We start from the raw sequence: 25,806 nt of genomic DNA, 5'->3' as shown, positions 1-25,806 counted from the left end.
TAACCTCTCATATCATACATACCTGGATGTCTGTGTGGTTTATTATGAGTCAGAGCACCAATATGATTTTTTGTTTTTAGATTTTTGTTGTGTGATGTGTTCAAAATAGGACATTTTTTGAAGTTGCGTTGAAGTTTTTTGGAGGGGTTTGAGCTTATATGAGATTGTTCCAGGGTGCTTGTCTTGTTTCACACAAGGTCCCTCCGTAACATGAGTGTCAAAAGGCTTGACGGCGGCCATGAGTGAAAGAAGGGTTGAAACTAGGGCTGCATCTCAATCATCCACATTGGCCTCCTTTCCTTTCCCTTCGGTACTGACAGAGGAGAACTGGACAGGTGAAAGTCAAATCCCTGGAAGGCCATCCTCCATTCTGCATTCAACCGAAAGGAGGAAGGGACAGGAGACGAATTGAAGAAGCCATCTTCGATCGTCGAGAAGCACCCTTAGTCCCTCCAGCACCGTAGAGACGGACATCGGTCCAGCCTACCGGTTGAGATAAGGTCAGAGGTCATACTTGTTGCCCGGGAGGGGCAGGCCAGGAAGTCATGTTCATCGGAAACTGTCGATGGCTTCGGAAAACGACCCAATGCCTTTCCGATAGAAGGGGGCGCGTAGGCGAGAAGGGGGGGAGGGGTATCTCTTGATCTGTCTCTGTCGCCGAACACCCTCTTTTCATTCGACAGGAAGAGAGTGAGTGAACGAAAGAAAGAAAGAGGTAGACATCCCCAAGAATGATCGCTTAACCCCAAACTTCTTAAAAGTCTCTGAACTTTCAAGTCGAACCCTTTGATAGATACAGGTTGAAGGAAAGCGAGAAAGAGGGAAGGACAGGTTGGTATAGAGGAACAGAGAGAGAGAGAGAGAGAGAGAGAGAGCGAAATACAAAAAGACGGATACCATGACCGAGATACAGAAACGTCTCGAATGGACGGTCCCATTATCAGCCATGAAGGCTTGCAAGGTAGGGTCACACATGGGGTTTTCGGGATTTTCGGGCTCAGTTGGGTGGGTTAGGGAAAGAGGAAGAAGTGTTCTGGGCCAGGTGGGATTCTGGTTGAATGCAAACAGCATGAATGTTGAAAGGGACTGAAGTATCTGCGTTTGGACATTGTGTGTGTGAGTGTGTGTGTGTGTTTCGACATATGGGCATGTCGACCAATAGACCACAGTTTAAGGCTGACAATAGGGGGTGGGGAAGCCAAGAGAGTGGCACGCTATGTACAGTAACTAAGTAAGTAAGTGTGTGTGTGCGTCTGTGTGTGTGCGTCTGTGTGTGTGCGTGTGTGTGTGTGTGTGTGTGTGTGTGTGCGTCTGTGTATAGGGTGTGTTTTGGAGCAGGTTAGTCAAGTGAATGTGCTCTCGTTAAGCAGAGCCCTGGGGGCATTACGAAGAAACTATTATAGGATGGCCGGGGGGGGCCCGCTGGTTGCTATAGGAGGGAGATGGAGTGGAGGAGGGGCGGGGGAACTGGGGACTAAGTTGTTTGTGGAAAATGTGCACTGCTTAGGTGTGAGAGAGGTATTGTGGAACAGGAAGAGGGGCTGAGGTGAGAGCTTAGGGAACAGGAGAGGGAAGTCCCTAGGATTTAAAGGCGTAAATTACAAATATACCTCAGGGATAGCAAGAGAGTAGTCTCTGCACCTGGAGAGTAGAGGACCCTACATTTGGATTTGTACTACTACAACAATAGTCTCAATCAACTCAAAGTGACATGAAACTAGGTTGTTGCATATTGCCAAAGTGGATAGAATAAATATGGATTTAGTGGGCCAAGAACATGTTGAAACAGACCCACATAGCTTGAATCTGCCATCGACATCAACGCTACGACTGTAACTACTTGTTGCGTGCGCCCCGTGTTTGGATTTGGACCAGTGGTAGCACCTGGAACACGTTACCTGGAATTTACCCCCTTTTATCTCTTCCCTCTTCCTCTTCCTCCCCATTTTACCTTCCTCATTCTATGTCAACCTCTCTCCCCCCTTTCACATTCCACCTTCTATCTCCTCCTCCTTCTCTCTATCCCTCCCTTCTATCTCTTCGTCTCTCTCTTCTCTCTATCTCCTCCTTCTCTCCTATCCTTCCCTTCTATCTCTTCTCTCGTCTCTCTTCTCTCTTGCCCTGCTATTCGTAATCGAGGGAGATAATACTATAAAGCTCTCACACACAAATTAACCTACTGCCCTTTTGCCACGACTCGCTCCCGCCTACTTTCTCTCCGCCTGCTGTCACGTCTCGCCCTCTCTCTCTCGTCCCGACACCTCTCTCCCCCTTCCCCCTCCTTTTTCTCAATCCCTCCCTCCCTTATCCCCCCTCCTCTCCTCCCTTTGTCTGACCCCCCCCACATACACACACACACCCTCAGCCAAAATCACTTGTTCCTGATTTAGTAATCTAGGGTGGTAGAGTGAGGGGGAAGTTGAAGGGGGGGGGGGGGGGATGAGGGGGGAGACATGACGCTAAGCTCCTGGTTAAAATTGTCCCTCCCCACGTGAAAGAGAGCTCCTAGTCACGCTAATGACGGTCGGCTATTAACCAAAATCCCAAATGACACTGTCTTGTCTCTGTCTGGCTCTTAGTTCACTTAGCTTTGAACTGAGGTGAGGTGGGGCTATCTGTTTCCTGGTTCAAAAAACGCTGAATGTGGTCTACATCAAAAACCTGATGCAATACTGTTATGACAGTGTTGCCTGATATTCATTATACCAACAATAAATATCCTACGGTATCATTTCTCTCTTTTGGTCAATGACTGGGTAATTAATCGCACCTGTATGTGAGATTTTCATTGAACTAATACAGCTTACATTGTCTTTCACAAGGCTAGCCAGTAGGCTGCCCAGTCAGTAGGCAGAGCAATGGCAGTGATTAGAATGGATCAGAATGACTCATGCCCGTAATACCCAATGTAGATTTGAACACTCATGCTTGTACCAGAGAGCCGTCCTTGATGACTCCACTATTATAAACCGCTCTTCCCCCTCCTCTCCTATAGGTGGCGATGTCTCCAGGAGAGGACGGTCTGATCGGGATCCCCTTCCCGGAGCACAGCAGCGAGCTCCTGTCCAGCCTCAACGCCCAGAGGAGGGCGGGGCTCCTCTGTGACCTCACCCTGACCTCACGGGGGGTGCGCTACCCCACCCACCGCTCCGTCATGGCCGCCGTCAGCCTCTACTTCCGCCGGCTGTTCGGGGCCGAGGAAGGGGGCGGGGGTGGAGGTGAGGGCGTAGAAGTGGGAGGAGGAGGAGGAGGAGGAGGAGGGGGAGGGGGAGGGTTCAGCGTGTGCCAGTTGGACTGCGTGGCGCCCGACGCCCTGGACGCACTGCTGGAGTTCGCCTACACCGCCACCCTGACCATCCGCAGCTCGGGGATGAGAGACGTGCTGAGAGGGGCCCAGGTGCTGGGGATCCAGTGTGTGGCCGACGCCTGCAGGGACATCCTGGGGGAGAAAGAGGAGGCAGCGGAGAGGGTAGAGGTGGTGTACCACACGGAGAGGGCCAAAGGGTCCCGCAGAAAGAAGGACAGGCGGAAGTTGGATTGGCGGGTCGAGTCTCATCATCATCACACAAACGAAAAGCGAGAGCCCTCTCCCCTGCCTCCTCCTCACCCCTCACCCGTGCAGGACAGTAGCAGGGACCGCTCCCTCCCCCCCAGCCGGCCCCCGAGTCGGCCCCCCAGCCCTAGGCAGGAAGACCACCACCCGGCGCCCCCCACAGCAGGGCAGAACGGGGAGCGCAAGAGGGAGCGCAAGATGCCAGGGAAGGGGGGGGCGATGGTGAACGGAGGAGTGCCCCCCCAGGAGCGTGTCCTCGGCTCCCCCCCTCCCCCCCCTCCCTCAGACGACCGCCTGTCAGAAGACGAGGACATGAAGGGCGGCTTGGGGAACGGCGGGGTTTTCGGGAGCACCTCTACCTCCGCTGCTTCTATGGCCGAGCGAGTGGAGATGGTGGTGGGAGCAGGGGGAGTGGGGAGGAAGAGGAAGTCCCAGACCCCCCAGCAGTGTCCCGTCTGTCAGAAGATCATCCACGGGGCGGGGAAGCTGCCCAGACACATGAGGACACACACCGGGGAGAAACCCTTTCAGTGCTCCGCCTGCGGAGTCCGCTTCACCCGGTACGTACGTGCGTGCGCATGTGTGTGTGCGTGTGTGTGTGTGTGTGTTTGATCTTTCTAATCGATTCATGTGGTTTGTTACTTTGCTAAATGATATTGAAACGAACAAATAGATGAATAAAAGATAAGATTTTGAGGCCTTTCCCTTTCCTCACGTCTGCTTTCCCTCTCTCTCCCCATCAGAAACGATAAGTTGAAGATCCACATGAGGAAGCACACAGGGGAGCGCCCCTACCCGTGCCCCCACTGCCCCGCCCGCTTCCTGCACTCCTACGACCTGAAGAACCACCTGTCACTCCACAGCGGGGCACGTCCCTTCGAGTGCCCGCTCTGCCACAAAGCCTTCGCCCGCGAAGACCACCTCATGCGCCACCGCAAGGGCCACAGCTGCCTGGAGCTGCGCACCCGCAAGCCGAGGCGTGGGTCCGGGCACGGGGAGGAAGGCAGAGGGGGTGGAGGTGGTGGTGGTGGTGATGGTGATGGTGCAGGTGGAAGAGGGCCTACGCCAGATGAGATTGACTCTCTGGAGCCTCTGCATCCCTTGCAGCCACACCCCTCTGCATTCCTCACCCATGGGGTAGCTGTCCAGGCGGATCGGTCTGGAGTCCAGCTGCTGGAGGCCAGGGAGAGATCTCTAGCCCTCCAAGCGCTCACCTTCCTGGAGGCTCACAGCAGGCGGCCCTACCCCCACCTGCCATGGAGGGGTCCGGAGCTCGGAGTGGATGGATGGAGGATGGGGGTGGACGAAGAGGACGAGGCAGGAGGAGGAGCCCACTCTCCTGCACTTCATCAGCACGCGAGGTGGGCAGAAGTAGAGGAGGAGGAGGACGAAATGGGAGAGGGGGAAGATGAGGAAGAGGACGGGGAGGACTGAGAAGAGAAGAGAGAATGTGTGTGTGTGTGCGTGTGTGTGTGCGCGTGTGCGTGCGTGCATGCATGCACATGTGTGTGTGCGTGTGTGTGTGTGTGTGCGTGTGTGTGTGTGTGTAAAGATCTCACTCAGGTGGCTGGACCTATGATCTGCTCACTCTTAGAGAGCGCTTAGAGAAAAATGAAATACAAAAAAAAATGGAAAACGGGTTTTCTGATTTATTAATTTGGTTTCATGGCTCTTGATGTTTTATTTCTGTTGTCTTTTATCAGTTTCTAGGTTTGTTATTTTAATATATTTTCTGTTTGAGCTGTTTTATTTCATGCTGTAGCTATTCTCATTTGCTGTACATAAAAAGAGGCTTTATTTGGAAATAATGTTACGTTAATGTTTAGATGCATGACGAGAGTATGGTTATGGGGTTGCTTTTCCGTCACTATGCAAGCTGAAATCAGGAAGCTGAGAAAAATGTCTAAATACAGACAGATAGATATATTTTTAGAAGAGAAAACTGCTATTTAAAAAACGCAACAAACCACATGTTATTTTAGTACAAGCATAATGTAATACAACAGACAGAAATTAACCAGTCGCTGGTTTCAAGATGCCTCAGTTCAACCATGCGCAACGCAATGTGTATTCTTACTGCCCTCTAGTGGCTGTTGTTGGGGGCTTAAGTCACTGGCTCACATATAGTTTCCTAAGCCACATGATGTTTCTTTCTCATCAATTTTAGATGGCCATTGTCTAACGGTCGCTGGCTTCATTATATAGTTAATGAACATAGTTTAAAACTGAAATGTTGTGTTCTCCATAGTTTATGCTCTTCTTTTTGTGGAGCGGCACTACTGATACCAAAGATTTCAGTTTATTTAATTTCTTAATCAATTTGATCAAACGCAGGAAGAGAAAGGTGCAACAGAGACATGGTTTGGTTTCAGGAGATTTCAGATGTTCTTGAGGTAGAGAAAGGTAACAGGGACAGACGGCACATCTTCCATATTATTATGTTAAGACTCTCTGTCGAGCTTTAGGGCTCATTGACAACAATGCCTGACCGAAGACAAAGTCTGGGGGTCATTGGATGATTGTTGGATGATTGGTTGATGAGAAAGATGTACGTTGCTTTTGTGTTTACTTTCTTTTCTTTCTTTTTTTTTTCTTCTTTTTTTACATTGATCGAGATCCTTCCTTTCCAAAATCTCCTTCATTAGAAAGTCTTCCCATGCACTCCCTGTTTTTGGAATTGTTTGTAACAAAACAAAAAAAAGAGAAAAGGGGGGGACGGAAATGAGTGAGAGAACTTTCTCTCTCTTTCTGTAATTTATTTATTTATTATTATTATTTATTGTGGCTTTCCAGTTGAAACTCTTTGTGTGACCCCCCTAGCAGGGTTTGACAGAGTGTGACCCACAATGCAACACCACTCTTCTTCTCTTTTGCACAGTTGAAGTGCTTTACCTTAGTTCTTAAGACAAGCTGCATTGTGCTTAAAGTGATAGTTTAAGAACGGTCCATATACCCTCTCCTGTCCTGTTGGGTTATGTGTCTTTCTTCTTCCTCAGCATTTGTTTGCACATTTTAACCCCCGTCAGGTACTGCAATAATACAGGCACATTCCATCCTCCGGGGATTGAGAGAAGGGAACAGAGCGAATGAGAAAAGAGAGGGAGAGGTCAGAGCTCTCTCTGTAGTAGAGAGACAGTTGTCCCTACTTTAGCCATTTGACACTGTCAATTAGATGACAGACCATCAACTGCACATATTAAGGGATACTTTCGGTTGTTTACTCAACAATGTACAGTACTGTATGACACGTTAATGCATGAGCTGTCAAAGTTGTTCATTTTAAGGTAGGCCACTGCAGTGTCTAAGGGGCCATTGGTGTCTAGTTCATTATCTCGCGTTTTTGTTTTCGACAATAGCTTTTTTAGTTCTTCCATTGTGTCATTTCCTCTGGAGAACCCAAGCAGGCCTCTCTATGAGACCAGCGGCCATTTTGTGGTCCGTTGCAGGGGTGATTGTCTGCTCCGCTTTATTTATAATCTGTTCTTTCTTTTCTTCATAGTCAGCCACTCTTTAGATGACAGTGAGTTATGTTTTCTTTGGCTACTCTCCTGTACTCCCCTGTAGCCTCAAACCTGCTGTAGCGTTAGTATACAAGACAGGTGTGTGTGCTGTCTGTCTGTTCCATGCTGTGTAGCAGAACATTTAGTTTGTTTCTGATTTATTTGCACTAAAATGTTAAAGCTTTTTTTTGTTTGTTTCACCCTCTTCATTATCCATTCCAGGAATTCACTCAGTATCGTTAACGATTGTAAGATTGTAAGAGAAGATATCTATCTATCAAAACCTTAAATTCTTGATGACATTGTTCTATTCTTTCTACAGCAAGTTGTACAGAATTATAAAAATTGTATATGGGGTGAAGCTGCCTTGGATTTTGTTTTTTGTTTTGTCGTGCTGCAACTATTCTCAGGAAATCTTGAGCAATGCACTAAGTGATTATGCAAAATTGTGGGCGAGATATGATGTGTGTAGCCTATGTTCTTATGTTTGAGGGGTATTGACATGCTTCAGTAGCCTACAGCTTTTTTGGAATTTGGCTGAGAAGGCACAATACAAATGAATCCATCTCCAAAGAACTTTGGCAAGACTTGAAAATGTACAATGGGCTGCAACAATCACAACCTCTCACACATTGCAGTGAAAAGGTTTCTGTACATGAATGGTGTTGCTACCCCCAGTCGGAGCTTTGTGAATGAATATGAGAGTTCAACAAATGCCAGCTGTGAAGCATGTGTTTCTATGTGAGCTATGTGTTTTCTTTGGCTATGGTGAAGGGATCTGGGGGCCTGGTTTGAATAGAGACCCCCACTATCAGGGATACATTTTTGTCTTTCCGTTTTCAGTTGACCTTCTCAGAGAATATAGTTCATTTTCCCACCATTTGTTTCAGATATTGTACTAAAGAAAACATATAAATAAACAAAGATATCTATCCCAGTCTGTTGTGTGGTTTGATTGAAAGACAGGAGAGATTTTCTAGATTTTTCTAGATTTTTCTTTTAGGGGTGTTTTTATTTTTTGGGGATATTCATATAAGACTTGTTATTGCAATGTAGGCCTATAGCATTGTAGTATTAATTGTAACTCATTTCAATGTTTAACTAGATGTATTTACACTCATTAGTGAATTCTTCAATTACATTACACAATAAAGACAGTTACTTTAATAACCGACCTCTTTGACAATAGAATGGACATAGAATATGTATATCGTGACGTTAGAATTATAAGGTTCTATCTCTATTTTTGTCAAAGTTGTTTTACATAATCTGATCCATAAGGTGTTTATTAATGCCTGTGTGTGTGGTGTTATTTTTTTAAATGTTGACATTTTTTAGTTAGTAATTAATAAAATACAAAGGTTCCATCTCACAAAACATAATGGAATGTAAAAACTTTGACGCTCAATATCTCTGAACTACCCTAGACGGAGATAGAACCTTATCATTCTAAACTCACGATATGAGTTCCATTGCACGTTATTCCTGGGATGAGTCCGCTGTGACACCTGTTGCGCTGGGTTGCCGCCGGCGCGGGGGATTGGGCGTCATAATCCGATTAACTACTATAGTTTACTAACTACCGATTGTATCTGCTCTCTATTCTGAATGTAAGCGCATTTTTACCCATTTAAGATGCAGAAGTAAACACGACAAGCGGAGAACCACCGTCCGAAAATCATCTGACACCTCGTGGGTGACCAAGAACATCTGCGGTCATCCGATTTCTGCGCCTGAAGGTGAATCCAGATCAACTAGAATGTTCTTAGCAGGTCAAACATAGCACTAGCTAAACATTACGTAACTAGATGGCCCACTTAATTCTTTATTGAGGTTTTATCTGATCTAAATTAGACTGCTGCGTAAAGTAGTGAATGGGCCTGTATTATAAACTCAGTGAAAAGTATTACATGTTAACAATGAGCTTAAAAACTATAGCTACTTGAAAGGATATTATTATTATTATTGATTATTTAAATGATATTATTTATGTTTTATTTATACCACCTTCCCTGCTTCAAGATGCTGACGCTGCGTCGGGTGTTGGGGTGCGCAGGTGCGCGTCAATATTGCGCCCCACGTCTGGCCCAGCTGCGCTACAGTACCGCAGCAAAGCAACAGGTAGTAGCAGGCCCTAGCCCAATCACAACCTCACACCTCATCAGTATGTTACTATGTTCCACAGAGCTATCCAACTGCTTCTCTTTATTCATCATCATCATCATCTCATCATATTTTGTTTCTCTCATCCCTGCATGTGCCTGTGTTCCCAGGAGAAACCAAAGAAGACCACGTTTGGTCCCTTGAGTGACCAAGACCGGATTTTCACTAACTTGTATGGCCGTCATGACTGGGGGTAGATACTGATCATTGTACCTTGCACTTTACATGTTCTTGCACTTAGTTGTACAGTATTTATTCATAATATCCACTCATATTGGTACTGTATATTTTGTCTTGAGTATTGTTGTGTTGTTGTCGTCTTGTATGTACTGTAGCTTGTTTAGTATGGTAGAATACCAAATCATGTTCCTAGTGCACTGCACATGGCGAATAACGTTGAATTGAATTGAATACATACCAAAACAAACACATACACGCTTCATACATCAACCTCATAGCCTTACAATCCAGGCTATTCATAATGTTGATTAATCATACTGTAAATCTCTGTCTCTCTCTCTCTCTCTCTCTCTCTCTCTCTCCCCCCCGTCAAGTCTAAAAGGGGCTCTGCGGCGGGGTGACTGGTATAAGACTAAAGAGATCCTGCTGAAGGGTACTGACTGGATCCTGAATGAGGTGAAGGTCTCTGGCCTGAGGGGGAGAGGGGGAGCAGGTTTCCCCACTGGTATGAAGTGGGGCTTCATGAACAAACCCAGCGACGGGAGGTGAGGATGAATGACAGGTTGATTCATTGGTAGAAATTACCCTATACTCAAACCCAACCATAATCATGGAGTAGTTAGCTGTCAGTCAGTTTCAGCACTTGTTCAGCCACATGTGCGTGATGGCGAATGCTGACTATATACTATGTATATGTTACAGTACATGTGGGAAAACGGTACATGTGGGAAAACTAGGGTTAGGGTTAGGTGCTAGGGTGCTACGGTTAGGGATGTACCAGCATGTACCAAGTCACCCTAGCACCTAACCCTAACCCTAGTTTTCCCACATGTACCGTATTCCCACATGTACCGTAACATATATTGCCTCCCCCTGTCTCTCTCAGGCCTAAGTACCTGGTAGTGAACGCTGACGAGGGCGAGCCGGGGACGTGTAAGGACAGGGAGATCATGCGTCACGACCCCCACAAGCTGGTGGAGGGCTGCCTGGTGGCCGGGAGCGCCATGGGAGCCCGCGCCGCCTACATCTACATCAGAGGAGAGTTCTACAACGAGTCCTCCAACCTACAGGTCAGGTGACACATTTCACACAAACACATGGAGGAATGGATGGCTTACATAAACACATCCGCTGCCCTCCCCTGTCCCCTGTCCCTTCTACACACATCTGATATTCATTTCGTGTTCCTGTCCTGTCCTGTCCCCTCCACCGACCAGGTTGCAATAAACGAAGCGTATGCGGCAGGGCTGATAGGGCGGAACGCGTGCGGCTCAGGGTATGACTTTGACGTGTTTGTGATGCGGGGGGCGGGAGCGTACATCTGTGGGGAGGAGACGGCGCTCATCGAGTCCCTGGAGGGCAAGCAGGGGAAACCCCGCCTCAAACCCCCCTTCCCCGCTGACATAGGTACGGGAACGGTCCATTCTGACATAATGTAGGTTAGATAAAGATATTTCTATAAGGGAACTTATCATTCTAGGCAGCAGGCTAATTGAAATTCATTGAAATGTAATTTTTAATCTCACTACATGCATCCCTGCATCCTTTAGGGGTATTCGGATGCCCGACAACAGTTGCTAATGTGGAGACGGTCGCTGTGGCACCTGCTATCTGTCGTCGAGGTGGGGTGTGGTTCGCAAGCTTCGGGAGAGAGAGGAATTCCGGGACCAAGTTGTTCAACATCTCTGGTCATGTGAACACGCCATGTACAGTGGAGGAAGAGATGTCCATATCTATGAGAGAACTCATAGAAAGACACGCAGGTGTGTGTGTGTGTGTGTGTGTATGTGTTACTCTATTTTTTGTAGTGTTGGACGTTGACTGACCCTTTCTTTCCCTCCCCTCTTATTGGTGCAGGAGGAGTGAGGGGTGGCTGGGACAACCTATTGGGAGTGATCCCTGGGGGTTCCTCCACTCCCATCATCCCTCGCTCTGTGTGTGATGATGTCATGATGGACTTTGATGACCTCGTCCGAGCAGAGACTGCTCTGGGCACTGCTGCCCTCATTGTCATGGATAAATCTGTATGTTCTAACTCTTTTCCTTAATTCTTTTTATACATAAACATAGACAATACACATTACCACAGTCCATCATTGATACCAAGAAATAGTACTTAGTGGTAATGTCCCTGAGAGAAAAGTAATACATTATAAACACAAACCAAAAGCATAACCCCAAACAAACAATGAAATAAAATCAAAATCATAATAGGACAATAAGGGTAAGGAGGGGGGGGGAGGCATCTAATCATCATCTGGGTGAATGTTGGTCTTACTCAGGTGGTCAGCGAAGGGCTTCCAAGTCATGTGTTTGAGTTCCTAAGTGAAAATCTATTTTTTTCTAATTGAATGTGGTTCAGGATCTCTTTGAGACAACTATTATGTGAAGGGGGGAGGGTATGCTTCCATTTAAATAAAATAAGTCGTCTTGCAAGTAGAGTTGTCAAAGCAAGGATGTACTGTATGTTCTAACAGTTAGAAGTGAATTATTTTCTGAAACATTCTTTTGGGACAAAAAGTTGGTGCACTTGAGGCCTATTTCATTATGAATGAGTTAGAATCTAACTCATTCATAATGAAATAGGCCTCAAGTGCACCAACTTTTTGTCCCAAAAGAATGTTTCAGACTCAAAATAATTCACTTTGAATCAGGTGAAACTGTATTTTCTGTATATTGATATATATTGGTTGACTGCGAACCCAAACAAACTCATCAGAATGCATGATGCTGTTTCATTCCAGGCTGACGTGATCCGAGGTATCGCCAGGCTGGTCGAGTTCTATAAGCATGAAAGCTGTGGCCAGTGCACCCCCTGCAGGGAAGGTAAGGAACTGCAATCTCTCTCTCGTAATGCATCAAATCCAGATCCTTTTTTTTCGTTCTCAGTACAGCAGGGTATGGAGCTCTACATTCATGGACATAAGGAAATGAAAAGGAAATGAAAATGTGTAGTACACTAAAAGGATTTTAAAAAATAAAAAATAAATAAGATGATTAACAAGTATAAAACAGAGGTATAAATATAGTTTTTGTTTGGTATTTTTGAACTTTTTGTTAACATGCCTAAGCAAGATTTTGTTTATAAATGTTTCTATGTCTTGATTATGCACTCATAAGGGGAAAACCACTAATGTAAAAAGGGTAGGCGCATTAATATAGTTTTTTGTTTGGTACTTTTGAGAATAAGCCATGGCTTCAGCCTACACCTTTTTGGTCCTGGTATTACGCATTGTGACTGTGTACATTTTTAATATCTGTATTATGAATTGTATAAGTAATAAAATAATAAAAAAAGGGACCAAAATAAACATTCTCAATCAATCAATAATGCAGCAATGAAGACAAGACAGACATACATACAATACCACAGACAGACATGATCCAATATGAACCACCTCTGTCCCTAAGGTGTGGACTGGATGGATAGGATGATGTGGCGGTTTGTGCGTGGTGATGCGGCCACCTCAGAGATTGATATGATTTGGGAGCTGAGCAAACAGATCGAGGGCCATACCATCTGTGCCCTGGGGGACGGAGCCGCCTGGCCTGTACAGGTGAGACTGGGGGGTTAACTCAGGCACCAACTGAGTGGAGAGTTAACATGTGACTGTAGGGACTGGAGGTTAAGATACTACATTCCCTCGCTGCCTTTCTCTTCCTCCGTAGGGTTTGATCCGTCACTACCGCCCCATCATGGAGAGCCGCATCGCCGAACACAACAAGAAGCATCCGGCCAGAGAGACTGAGATTGAGATGATCTGATAGACTTTGACTATGCATGATGATTTTATCACTCGCCGCAAATGATTAATATTGCTTACTGGCTGGTTCATGGTCCTTCAGTTTTATTGGATGTTTATTTATTAACCTAGTAGTACCCATTGAATCAGTCTACTTTGTTGTTAATATGTAATAATTCACTTCCTATATTAATTTGTTAATTCATTCATCAATATGCATTACTACACCTGTCCTCTTGAGTATTAAAAACAACGATGCACAAATATAGTTTCATGAAACTGGTTTCGATGTTGTTTCCATGACCGTAACAGTAGGTCAGAGACCACCATGCTCTTCTAGATTTTTGGGATAGGATGAGCTTTCTCTGTCAACATAAATATCACTGTCGGGTACCGTTTGGTGCCAACATGGAATACTTGCGTCTGTTTGTCAATAGCTTCCCATGAGACCCTAGGGCTTCAGCATCGCCCTCACCTCAGCTGCCCCAATAAAGCTTCACAAAGCATCACATACACATGTATTATACAAGAGCATAAACACCATTTTAATGCTGCCTTTAACAGGGGCAGAAATTATATGGGTTTCTTTTTGGTGATAATTTGTTAGACAGCTTTTCAACTTCAATTGTACGCTTTGTTCTATTGTTTTGAATGAAAGAGACACACAGCGATAAATAATGTTAATTTATTCCACAAAAGTATGAGAAACAGTTGAGTAGATTGACTTGCAGAAAAGTCCAACAATGATCGGGTACTCAAAATGAAGAAAGAGGAGGGGGGAGGAGAAGAAAGGGGAGGGGAGAAGTCTGGCTAAGATTTGTACAAGGAAAATAAGCAGAGGGGGGGGGGGGGCAGAAGGGGGGGGGGGGCAGAAGGGGGGGGGGGGCAGAAGGGGAAGGCGGGATGGAAAAGTGGAAGAGGGAGAAGAAAAGAGGGTAAGAAATACACAGAAAATCATATTTTACAAAGAAAGAATTCAGAATTATGTTCAAAATCCTTCACCTCAGTTTTTTGTCTACACAAGCAAAATGCTATGGTGGGATGGTGCGTTCCACAACAACCCCCCAAAAGAGAGAAACAGGGTATCAAAATCCACCACGACTGTCCGTTCCTCAGCTGCGTCTTTTCTAAAAAGAGTTCATAAATGGAGCACAGATGAATCTGTATTTATACAAGTTTGGAGCATCTCGCTACTTCACTCGTATGTAATCCAGCTGAGGAGCCTGGGGCTGAGGCTGCAGTAGTCTTTTCTCTTTGTAAGAGTCAGTCAGTCCATTCACACACTAAACACCTCTTCACAGCTGAGCACTAAGCAAAGGGAAACCTAAAGTCACCAGAAATAGGGACTCTATTCAGTCTCTTTTACAGGAGGGACGGGTAGGGGAGAGGGGAAGAAGGGGTTTGGTTTGGGGTGTGAAGGTCCTATCTTGGGGTGCCATCCAAGAGAGGGGATTGGGGGCCAGGAGTCTAGGGGTTTGATATGTGGGTGTGAGGTCTAAGTCCTGTCTTAAGGTGCCATCCAGAAGGGCATTGACTGCTGCGTCTGTGTTTTGGCACGAAGGGGTGGTGGAGGGGGGCAGCGGTACCCCATCGTCCAGCCCAAGGAGGCGGGCATGGGGGGATTCCCCCCGGGGTTACCTGCCCCTGAGGGTTTAGGGGTGGAGTGGTGGTCCTCCTCTTCGTCTGAGGAGTCGCCTGTGTACGCCACAAGCCCCGTCCTCATGCGCTTCACTGAGGGATCTGAAAAAGAGAGGGAAAAAGAGAGAAAAGGGGGAAGGTGGGGGAAAAGAGAGAAAGGACATTGGGAAAGAGAGGGTGGCACACAGACAGACAAAAACAGAGACACACGGGGAGAGAAACAAAACATAGACCAGCACAAATGTTCCAAAAATGACCATTTGCGAGTTAATTGTTTACCAACACATGTTTTAGGGAGAGAAACAGTTAATAGATTGCATTGGGGGTATTTGGCAGCAGTGGTGAATTAGGTAGAGGAGTAGAGGAGGAGGGGCATGAGTCGGCGGCAGCCATTGGTCGGTAAAGGGAGCCGTCCAATCATGAGGCAGGACAGCATCACAAGGGAAGAGCCGTGCCCCGCCCCCAAGCAGCATCCAGAATCCCCCAAGAGACATGGAAGAGAAGAAAAACACAAAGAGAAAGAGAAAGAACACAAAAAAAGAAAGAGTCTCATTAGTGAGGGGGGCGCACAAGGCACAGACACTCCAGTCTGATGACGTCATCAGAATGGGACGGTCGGAACGGAGTACGGTATCAGCTAAAACCGAGAGAGAGGGGGGTGCCCAACCCCAAAGTGACCCCATACTTGTAGGCCCCTACCCTAAGACAACTAGCTTTGCTTTGCTCCTAACCTGCCTATTCTCAACTCTTTCTAGGGACATGTTATGTGCCGAATGTAATTCGATAGAGCTTTATTAGGGCTTTAATGCCATTCGTTCTCAACAGGCATTGGCTATTCGTCACTATTACAGGGCGGGCCTTAAAGAGGATTAGAAAACACATCTGATCCTGGAACAGAGGTTAGGGTGACAACATCTTCCTACTCTAGTTCTCTACTATACAGAACCAGGGGCAGGGGGGTTGGGCAACGTGCTTTATGGCTGTGAGTTGGGGGTTTGAGGGACACAGAGAGTCCGGGCAGGAAGGGGTTGGAACTTTGGATTTGGAGGTCAGGGGTTCACACGGGGCTAAGCCCTTACCCAGGAGGCCTTGCAGCGTCCTCCTCTCCTCTGTCTTGGTTCGTACTCCTCCGTTCACGGGCATGGGCATGGGTGGAGGCATTAGCTGGCGACTGGAGAACAGAGAGATGAGGGATGGGAGAGAGGGAGAGAGGGAGAGTGTCAGTGGCAAAGTTTCAGATGTTTGATGAGCTAGCTAACCCTAACAAAGCTACAACTGAGGAGCATTCAGAGTCAGATCAGCCTAATGCTTCCAGCATGACCTGATGTGATGTGCTGGCACCACAACCAACTCAGATGTTCCCAACAGCCTCCTCATTACCTGTCCCTCTCCCTCGGCGGGCCGGAGGAACTCTGTGGCGGGGGTCCTGAAGCCTCTGGGCTGCCCACAGGGAAGCCTGCACCTAAATTAGTCATATGAATGGGTCCATGCTATGAGCAGAAAAACACACAGGTGCATTAGCAGACATCCTCCCCCAAGTATACCCTCCCATAAACCACTTCCTCTAGCTCAGCGGTCGGGAACCTATGGCTCGCGAGCCATATATGGCTCTTCCGGTGACGGCATATGGCTCCCAGACAATTCGGTTGAAAAGTAAAAAGTTGAAAAAAAAAAGTTCAGTTTGGAACTGATTTTAAAATACTTGTGATATTGCGTAATAATACTGTGTCATTTTAAAGTAAACAGAAATTAGTTTTGAAGTTAAATTTCACGGGACTCTTCACGGGACCCATGACCCGTGACCCGTGGGTCGGGTCGGGAACCAATGTCTCGCGAGAGTGATTGGATAGTGAACTAGCTTATACGCTTCAACCCTTGTAACGAGAAAGATGGCAAAAAGAAAAAAAGACGATGATTACCGTGCATTCCAGGCTGCGTGGACAGAGGAATTTGCATTTGTGGAGATCGCAGGATCTGCGGTATGTCTAATATGCAATGATAAAATTGCATCGATGAAACGGTCAAATATAAAGCGGCACTTCGATACGCATCATGCTTCATTTGCATCGAAATATCCAGCGGGGGACAGCAGGAAAAAGGCATGCGAGGAGCTACAACGGAGAGTGCAGACGAGTCAACAGCAACTGCGTGGGTGGACCAAGCAAGGTGACGGGAATTCCGCTAGCTTTGCGGGTGCTTTGGCAATAGTCAGGAATGGAAAACCATTCACAGATGGCGAGTATGCCAAAACATTCATGCTTGATGTGGCCAATGAACTGTTTGATGACTTCCCAAATAAAGACAAGATAATCAAACGAATAAAAGACATGCCTCTGTCAGCAAGAACTGTTCACGATCGTAGCATCATGATGGCAAATCAAGTTGAGGAAACACAAATTAAGGACATAAACGCCGGGACATACTTTTCTCTCGCGTTAGATGAGTCAACAGATGTTAGCCATCTATCTCAGTTCAGTATATTTGCCAGGTATGCTGCAGGTGACACACTGCGTGAGGAAAGCTTGGCTGTTTTGCCAATGAAAGGGACAACCAGAGGAGAGGATTTATTCACGTCTTTCATGGAGTTTGCTAAAGAAAAAAAACTGCCGATGGATAAACTTATTTCTGTCTGTACTGATGGTGCACCCTGTATGTTGGGGAAGAACAAAGGATTTGTAGCGCTTCTCCGTGAACATGAAAAGAGAGCCATCCTAAGTTTTCATTGCATCCTGCACCAGGAGGCGCTTTGCTCTCAGACGTGTGGCCAGGAGCTAGGTGAGGTGATGTCGCTGGTCATTCGAGTGGTCAACTTCATTGTTGCCCGAGCTTTAAATGATCGCCAGTTTAAAGCTCTGTTAGAAGAAGTTGGGAATCATTATCCCAGTCTGCTTTTACACAGCAACGTGCGTTGGTTGTCAAGGGGAAAGGTGCTCAGCCGTTTTGCAGCTTGCCTGAGTGAAATCCGGACTTTTCTTCAAATGAAAGGCGTCAAGCATCCTGAGCTAGACAACACTGACTGGCTCCTGCAGTTTCACTATCTCGTGGACATAACAGGCCATCTGAACCAGCTCAATGTGAAAATGCAAGGTATTGGAAATACAATCTCATCCCTTCAACAAGCAGTGTTTGCATTTGAAAGCAAGCTGGAAGTCTTTCTCAGGGACATTGAAACAGGTCGTCTTCTGCACTTTGTAACACTGCAACAATTTAGAGATGCATGCTTAGCAAGTGACTCCACTCAACATCTGGATCTCCAGCAGCTAGCTGGCTTTACGTCCAATCTCCTGCAGTCATTCAAAGCACGTTTTGGAGAATTTCGTGCGCGCACTGGTCTTTTCAAGTTCATCACTCATCCACATGAGTGTGCAGTGGACAAAATCGACCTGACATGCATCCCTGGGGTCTCTATGGGAGACTTTGAGCTGGAAGTTGCTGACCTGAAGGCATCAGACATGTGGATGAGTAAGTTCAAGACACTTAATGGAGAGTTGGAAAGTCTTGCGCGACAGCGAGCAGAGCTGGCGAGGGAACACAAGTGGACAGAAATGAAAAAACTTCAACCTGAAGACCAGCTGATTCTGAAAACTTGGAACGAGCTTCCTGTGACATACCACACAATGCAGCGTGTTAGTATTGCCGTATTGACCATGTTTGGCTCTACATATGTATGTGAGCAGTCATTCTCGCATATGAGGAACATTAAGACCAACCTACGCTCACGTTTAACTGATGGAAGCCTCAACGCCTGCATGAAGCTCAACCTCACCACGTATGAACCAGACTACAAGGACATCAGCAAAACCATGCAGCACCAGAAATCGCATTAAAAGTAAGACATATTTAATTTATTATATGTTAAAAATACTATATGGCTCTCAATGAAATACATTTAGAAATATTTGGCTTTTATGGCTCTCCCAGTCAAAAAGGTTCCCGACCCCTGCTCTAGCTGTTTTTTGTTATCGTTCATATTATTATTGTAGACTTGATCTCATCTATGCATGTAAATAACATAACCAAAACGTGTGCTTTTAATAAGTAACTTGCTACCATGTATTAATGCTATGAACTCAACCACTAACTTATTCACTTAGGCCTACATCGATAAATTCAAAAAGCACAATTCAATGTGTTGAAATATTGCGCATGCTCATATGTTAGATATAACTGCATGAATACAAACAGCCCTCTTTTTCAGGAATCTGATGTAGCCAACAATACCTTTTGAAACCTGAAACTCCAGTCCAATCAGAAAAATTCATCAATAGGTAGGATTCAAAACGAAGGGATGAATATGAGTATATCACACTATAGACTCCAGTCATGCATCAGATCAACGAGGAACACAAAGTACATATTTTTCACTTACTGAAACACTAATATTGAGACAGACATTGAGAGGTGAGGTTCATAAAGACAGTGAGGAGCAGAAGGCGGGAGGGCAGGGAGAGAGGAACATATAATAGAGAGGTTATGACAGGGAGGGGCCAATAGAAAGACAAGAGAGAAACATACGGAAAGAGAAGGCATGAGAGAGGAGGAGGAGGAGGAGGAGGAGGAGGAAGAGCAGGTGATCACCTGGTATCCCAGCAAGCCACTGTCCCTCTCGTCTGGCACCTCCTCTGTGAAGCGTCTCTTCTGTGGCTGATTGGCTGGCATCACAGGAGGCGGGGCTTTTGGCAGGGCCGGGGGAGCAGGAGGAAATGGAGCAGGAGGGAGATGATTCTGAGGAGAGAAAAACTACAAAATGTTAATTTAACTAATCAAGGCCTGGAACAAAAACGTCTTACACAATAACCCAAAGTGAACCGTACTGATATTTACTGTATACTGACAATTTTAAATGAAAAAAATAAATACGTTTTTTTAAATTATTTTATTTGCCATGCAATCAACTTGTCAATCAATTGTTGGAATGTGGTATTTTTTTTCTCTAGGCACAGTGTCAGCCATAGCCAGGGCCCCTGGAGCAATTAGGGGTTAAGTCTCTTGCTCAAGGGCACATGCAGCTCCCTCATGAGGCTGGGATCAAACCAGATTGCTAGACGGCCTCTCTAACCTCTAGGCTACCCCCTGCCCCCCTACAGTCTTTTAATTAACAGTCTACATCAGTCAAACTGAATGAGCAGCCAGCCTTACCTGTGGTAGAGAGACGGGGACGGGAGGGAGGGAGTACTGAGGGGGGAGACACACAGGTGCTCCGTGGGGCATTGGAGGAGGTAGAGCGTATTGGGGAGGGGGAGGCTGGGGCTGGGGGGGAGGCACGGGCAAGGGGAAGCCGGGCTGGAACCCTGCAGGGGGGTAGTAGTGGGGCTGGGGGGGCATCCCGTTCACCACGGGGGGCTGGAGGAAGCCTGGTGGAGGAAGAGGAAGCACACGGGATACTTTATGTTAGAAAGCGTCTGAGTAGAATGTCATGTCAGAAACCGACTGATGGCTGGCAGACTGAATGCGAGCGCCTGTGTACCTTGCGGAGGCATCATGGAACTCATCTGATTGAGGAAGCGAGAGTACTCTGCATGCACCTGGAGGGAGAGAGAGAGAGAGAGAGAGAGAGAGAGGTAATAGACCCCTAGATCTAGGTGGCAAAGACAGGGTGATTATCACTGGGGTGATAATGATGCTATATCTATAACAGATAAGCTCCAATGTGAAGCCTCTTCCAAAGAGAAGGACAGTCACAGATACTCACAGTCTGCAGCAGGTTATCACACAGGATCTTGGCTGCTGCGAGACCCTCCGGTTTGGGATGACTGGAGGAGAGAAGGACGGGAAAGGGGAGATGATTAGCTGACATGGGCTTTCACTCTTGTTCAACCTGGTCTAGATGCAAATGCAGGGTATATACAGGAATCTTGAGGTTCATTTCAATACCTTTCTAAGACTTTTTAAAGACCTTGTCAATATTTTTCCAGACCTCACCGCCACTTCGAGCTGTAACCGTTTACATCAGTGACACCTTTAACTTAACAGTTTTAGTTTGTAATAGACTAGACCACTATCATACAACAGAATTTCTGGTTCATCTTTGTTTTTTTAATAAAAACAAAGTTTTTAGGACTCAAACTCTTTGGACAGAGTCTAATTCAGAAAAATACCTCCAAAATTCAAGACCTCATAAAATCGTGATAAGACATTTTAATACTTATTAAGGGTCTTGATTTTCCCAAAATGTATTTATCAACGTTTAATACTTTTCAAGACACCGCGGATACCCTGTGGTCTAGATTGCAAATGGTACCTGAGCCAGGATGTAGAAGAATACATGGTCTCTTGTCTTTGTCTGTTTCGTTCACCCTTACCCTCCCTCTCCTGAAACAGACATGTGCACTGGGCCTCTAGTCACCATATATAAGAATGGTATCTACCTGATGTAGATGTACATGGGTTCGAAGGCCTCTCGCCCGGACGCGGGCTCCAGACAGCCTGACCCTTTGCCCCTGAGGAAGACCTTGGCCCCCGTCTCGGCCTGGATGTGCTGGAGGTAGGAACACCCGGGGCCCTCCACCCTCTCCTTCACTGAGAAGCCCTGGATGGCGTGCTCCAGACCCACAAACAGCTTGTCCTGCACATAGTGCATCTGAAGGGGGCAGTAGAGAGAGAGAGGGGGGGAGATAGAGAGAGAGAGAGTGGGAGGTAGAACGAGAGTGGGAGGTAGATATATATTATATAGCAGAATTACTGAACAGGATTTCAATACAAGAAACATATTTTGGATTATCCCTGGACATCTCAGTGCATACATGTATACAGACAACATCAATGAGTTAGGGCAGGAGAGTCGTCTTACCCCCGACTGGAACTGTGGTTTGTGGGTCATGGGGGGAAGTGCGGGGGGCATTTGATGGTGTTTTTGGAACCCTGCGACTGCGGCTCCTCCGTTGTAGGAGGAAGAGGAGTTGGCTGTGGATGTGGCGGCCTTCACCACGCCGTTCAGGATGATCTCCTTTATCCTGTTCACCGCTCCTAGGGAGGGACAATCACTCATTCTACATCAGTCATGAAAAATATATATCCTCAATCATACAAAATATAAACCCAATATAGCTAACAATAAATTAAAAACCCCATATCAATATATACAGTGCTCCTATGTGACTCAGTTGGTAGAGCATGGCACTAACAACACGATTCCCACTGGGACCATATACATACTGAAAAATGTATGCACTCACTGCAATGTAAGTCGCTTTGAATAAATGCGTCAGCTAAATGGCATAGGCCTATATTATATTATATATCCAACATATCCCACAATGGCAAAAACATTTTGAAGAAGATAGAACTAAGATAGAAGCCGGAGCCACAGAGGAAGAGTGACAATACTGTGCAGTGGTAAAAAGAGATGTACTGACTATCGACGAGTTCCCTGGTCTGTCCCTGGACGTGCAGGTAGAGAGGCCGGTCACTACAGATAGGGAGAGAGAGCGAGCTGTGCTTATACGATACAGTACAAACAATATGATAAGATAAAACAACAGATCACACAGTCTCTATGGATGATCCCAACATGCTATAGCATAGATGCTCTGACATGTAAAGTTGTCATAGTGTGGTATACACAGGCAGCAGAACTCACCCCTGTAGAGCCTTGGTCTTCTCTTCTGCTGCCATGTAGCGCCCCCTGGTGGACACAGCAGCCCCGCTCACTCGGCTGATCTGCAGGCAGAGGAATGTTCAAGTTCAAGTTTTATTGTTGTATACGTCACATTAGTGTAAGAGAGTAAAGTTCTTAGGCTTCAGAGGTAAATGTGATGTAGTCCTTTAGACAGAATCCTCCAGACGAGAGGACATCAGTTTCAGTGGCACTTATGAGAGACTGGCAATATATGACAATGTTGTCTGATGGTTAAACCACCCAAACAGATGTTTATATCTGTTATATATATATATATATATATATATATATATATATATGTTACGGTACATGTGGGAAAACTAGGGTTAGGGTTAGGTGCTAGGGTGCTACGGTTAGGGTTAGGATTAGGATTAGGGGTAGGGTTAGGGTTAGGGTTAGACATGCCAGCATGTACCAAGTCACCCTAGCACCTAACCCTAACCCTAGTTTTCCCACATGTACCGTATTCCCACATGTACCGTAACATATATATATATATATATATTATACATCTATTGGCTCTGACCTCATCCTGAGTCTGTCCACGGGTCAGGAGATTCCAGATTTCCTTATTACTGTGGGAGAGTGCAATCATCCAATCCACCAAGCAACTCAAAACGAGAGTGAATACCAACAGAAGAATATAGGGCATTTTGGCAAATCTTTTTGGGCCGCTACCCACACGCTTAGCTGTGTTGCTCATTCCACGAATGCATGGTCCTTACAAGTTGTACCTCGTTGTAAAGGTGACTAATCAGGCTTTCCAACGATATAAAATACAATACCAATTGGTATTATTAAAGGGGAGGAATAATCAACCAAAATAACGTTTCCGAACTTTTTTTGAGGGGTTTATATATATATATACATCTATTGGCTCTGACCTCATCCTGCGTCTGTCCACGGGTCAGGAGATTCCTGCAGGTAAGTGGAACGTCGTTGATCTCCACCTCCGCCACCACCAGGTCGTCCTTCGCTTTCATAGGCATCTGGGGCCTGCAGCTACCCACAACCTGGAGAGGGAGAGACAGGGAGGAAAGAGAGAGGGAGGGAGGGATGGATGGATGGATGGATAAATAGATAGATAGATAGATAAAGCATAGGATATAAGAGGGGGAGAGAGAGAGCAAATATATAGTAAGTGAGAGAAAGGGATAACTGTTTCGCTTGGTTGAGTGGTACTTCATAATTCCACAAACCACAAATCGTTATAAAATCTTCCCCTATAGAGTTAGTAACGGTTGGTCGATGTTGTGTCGGATCTCTTACCTTGTCCAGGGGTCCGGGCGGGCCTATCTGTGAGGGCTTGAGCTTGCCCTTGGCCACCAACATGGCGTTGATCTTAGCGGCCACAGCAGCCGCCGCATCCAGAGCCCCTGTGGGCGCCAACTCTGCCTCACCCATCCCACCGGAACCAGGACCTGTGCCGGGCTGGTCCCATTTACTACGGCGCCTAAAGGACAGAGAGGAGAAGGGGAGATATAAATAAAGAGGAGAGATGAGATGAAAGGAGAGTGGAAAGAGAGAGAGAGAGGGAATACATTGGTCAAAAAAAGAAAAGGAGAGAGAGGAGGGAGCACAATGAGGTGAGAGCAGATGGGGAAGAGAAGAATTAGGGCGATGGGAAAGAAAGGGGCGTGTCAGTAAGCGCTCTTCATACGGAGTAGGTCATATTGCCCTGCCAGGCTCATACATACATACACACATATCATTCTTAAAGGTTTAACGTTAGCTACACACCAAAACGTCTCCCTCTATTCACACCAGTTGTGCTAAATCAGTAACTGTAACGATTCGCATACCAGTATAGGGGATAGCTCAACAAACTCAATTTGTAATTGCTAACTAACACATCAACAACAACTGACTCTGAAAGACCCTTACCCCTGAAAGATCTGAAAGTCTCGTGAACACTCGGGTCAAAATGTTTAATTATTAGGAAATCTGACTGACTGGTCAACAATGTTATTATAGCCCAAGTAAGCAGCTAGTATTGCCTGTGACTGACTCTCTGTCACCAACACAGCAACAACACTCCGCCATTACGTGCTAACGTTGTTAGCTTAGCTTAGCTAGCTCTCTGCTCAGTGTTGTGAACAAGTCTGCAGTATTATAACACACAACGTTCAGTTGTTTCCTTCACTCACCCGCCGTTATGAGTTCCCACATATGACATCAATATTGTATTTGATCCAGTGTTCCCTGGTGTAACTGTAAAAACACTGCTAACTCCACCAGACTTCCCAGGCAGCAGCTTGTCCAGACGAGACAGAGTGGTGTTGTGAAAACATCTGTCATCTGGGCTGTTTTGGGTTTCCGCTTCCGGTTGTGCCCGTTTTTTTTGTTAATACCACACAGTGCCGCAAGGGGGCGATGACACTGACACCTTCTGTACTGTGAAGGTTCACGCGAAAAGCCATAGCAGGTCGTGACGTTAGAATTATATGCTGTCTAGTTTTAGGTTTTGTAGTTTTAGTTTAGTTTTAGATTATCTCAGACTGTTTTAGACTAGTTTTAGTTTTAGACTATGTCGTTTTAGTTTAGTTTTAGACTATGTAGGCCAGGTTTTGTATTGTATTTGTTTGTGGTGGATGTTGTATGCCTGTGAACAGGTCACACTTGAAAATGAGCCCTTGGGGCTCAATGTTTTTTTTACCTGTATAAATAAAGGGGAAAAAAAGTTCTATCTCCATTTTTGTCAAAATTGAGTTTTTTACATAATCTGATCCATTAGGTGTTTATTAATGCCTGTGTTTTTTTAGTTTTAGTTTTTTTTAATGTTGAAATGTTCTAGTTAGTAATTCATAAAATACAAAGGTTCCATCCCACAAAACATAATGTAATGTAAAAACTTTGACACTCAATATCTCTGAACTACCCTAGACGCAAGGGGGCGATGACACTGACACCTTCTGTAGCCTAGTACTGTGACAGTTCACGCGAAAAGCCATAGCAGGTGTGTGAGGTCTCACCTAATGCAGCCCTGGCACCTTTGCTGCTTGTTCCTTTCATCACCTGCCTGCCACCCTGGGTGTATTCTCAGAGGAGGCACTGACTATGTTGGCCCAACTTTCCAATAAAAGCCCGTCACAGACAGCACGGACCTGAGACCTTATGAATGTGCTCTCCCCAGCCAGATAGAGCTATGTTCTATGAAGATGCAGAAGAGACAGGTACGTTTATAAACTTTTGTCAATATGTTTCCGTTCATAAGTGTTGCCCCTTTCTTTAACTTGTGGTGAGAAAAGTCTAAAGCTTACTACAATAATGTACTTTTCTTTTCTGTCTGTTTCAAAGAGTTTGGTCTGTGGACGTTTTGAGTCATTGCTGCCGTTTGATTACGATTGACTGCGCATGCGCATAACGTTCTTCTACGGTATTTGTCAGTTTTGGCTCTTCGTATGGACAGAG

The 25,806-nt window shown here is 45.9% G+C and overlaps 3 protein-coding genes across 3 annotated transcripts; 2 read left to right on the top strand and 1 right to left on the bottom strand.

The window, feature by feature from the left end:
• Window positions 1-898: 898 nt before the first annotated feature.
• Window positions 899-4,987, top strand: zbtb7b (zinc finger and BTB domain containing 7B; the record flags this gene model as incomplete). The annotated part of the gene is made up of 3 exons (XM_080540570.1): window positions 899-961; window positions 2,996-4,113; window positions 4,297-4,987. The coding sequence occupies 3 exons, from the start codon at window positions 899-901 to the stop codon at window positions 4,985-4,987; spliced, it is 1,872 nt and encodes a 623-aa protein (XP_080396696.1).
• A 4,088-nt stretch (window positions 4,988-9,075) lies between these two features.
• LOC308166301 (NADH dehydrogenase [ubiquinone] flavoprotein 1, mitochondrial-like) lies at window positions 9,076-13,161 on the top strand (the record flags this gene model as incomplete). Its single annotated transcript, XM_080540569.1, has 10 exons — window positions 9,076-9,174; window positions 9,327-9,409; window positions 9,771-9,941; window positions 10,283-10,466; window positions 10,614-10,803; window positions 10,947-11,159; window positions 11,254-11,420; window positions 12,141-12,222; window positions 12,808-12,953; window positions 13,066-13,161. 10 exons carry the CDS (start codon window positions 9,076-9,078, stop codon window positions 13,159-13,161), a joined length of 1,431 nt encoding a protein of 476 aa, XP_080396695.1.
• A 699-nt stretch (window positions 13,162-13,860) lies between these two features.
• On the bottom strand, window positions 13,861-24,654 carry khdc4 (KH domain containing 4, pre-mRNA splicing factor). Its single transcript, XM_080540251.1, has 14 exons — window positions 24,543-24,654; window positions 23,665-23,848; window positions 23,280-23,408; window positions 22,357-22,436; window positions 22,133-22,185; window positions 21,568-21,743; window positions 21,146-21,357; window positions 20,470-20,530; window positions 20,245-20,302; window positions 19,917-20,131; window positions 19,356-19,499; window positions 16,158-16,267; window positions 15,857-15,948; window positions 13,861-14,879 (listed from the first exon to the last, which is right to left on the bottom strand). The coding sequence occupies exons 1-14, from the start codon at window positions 24,569-24,571 to the stop codon at window positions 14,647-14,649; spliced, it is 1,776 nt and encodes a 591-aa protein (XP_080396377.1). The 5' UTR covers window positions 24,572-24,654; the 3' UTR covers window positions 13,861-14,646.
• Between the last annotated feature and the right edge of the window lie 1,152 nt (window positions 24,655-25,806).

This window comes from Nansenia antarctica (genome assembly GCF_963989245.1).
Source record: "Nansenia antarctica genome assembly, chromosome: 10".
In the NCBI taxonomy this organism is placed as follows: Eukaryota; Metazoa; Chordata; class Actinopteri; order Argentiniformes; family Microstomatidae; genus Nansenia; species Nansenia antarctica.
Note: the sequence above shows the minus strand (reverse complement) of the source record. Positions and strands in the feature narration are given on the sequence as shown.

Bases quoted from the DNA above. Each gene is read 5' to 3' on its own strand.
- khdc4 (XM_080540251.1), bottom strand. From the start codon at position 24,571: ATGTCATATGTGGGAACTCATAACGGCGG. The intron at 23,409-23,664 runs GTAAGAGATCCG...CTCCCTCTCCAG, and splicing joins CGCCCGGACCCCTGGACAAG to GTTGTGGGTAGCTGCAGGCC. The intron at 21,358-21,567 runs GTAAGACGACTC...TGCCCCCTTCAG, and splicing joins AACCACAGTTCCAGTCGGGG to ATGCACTATGTGCAGGACAA.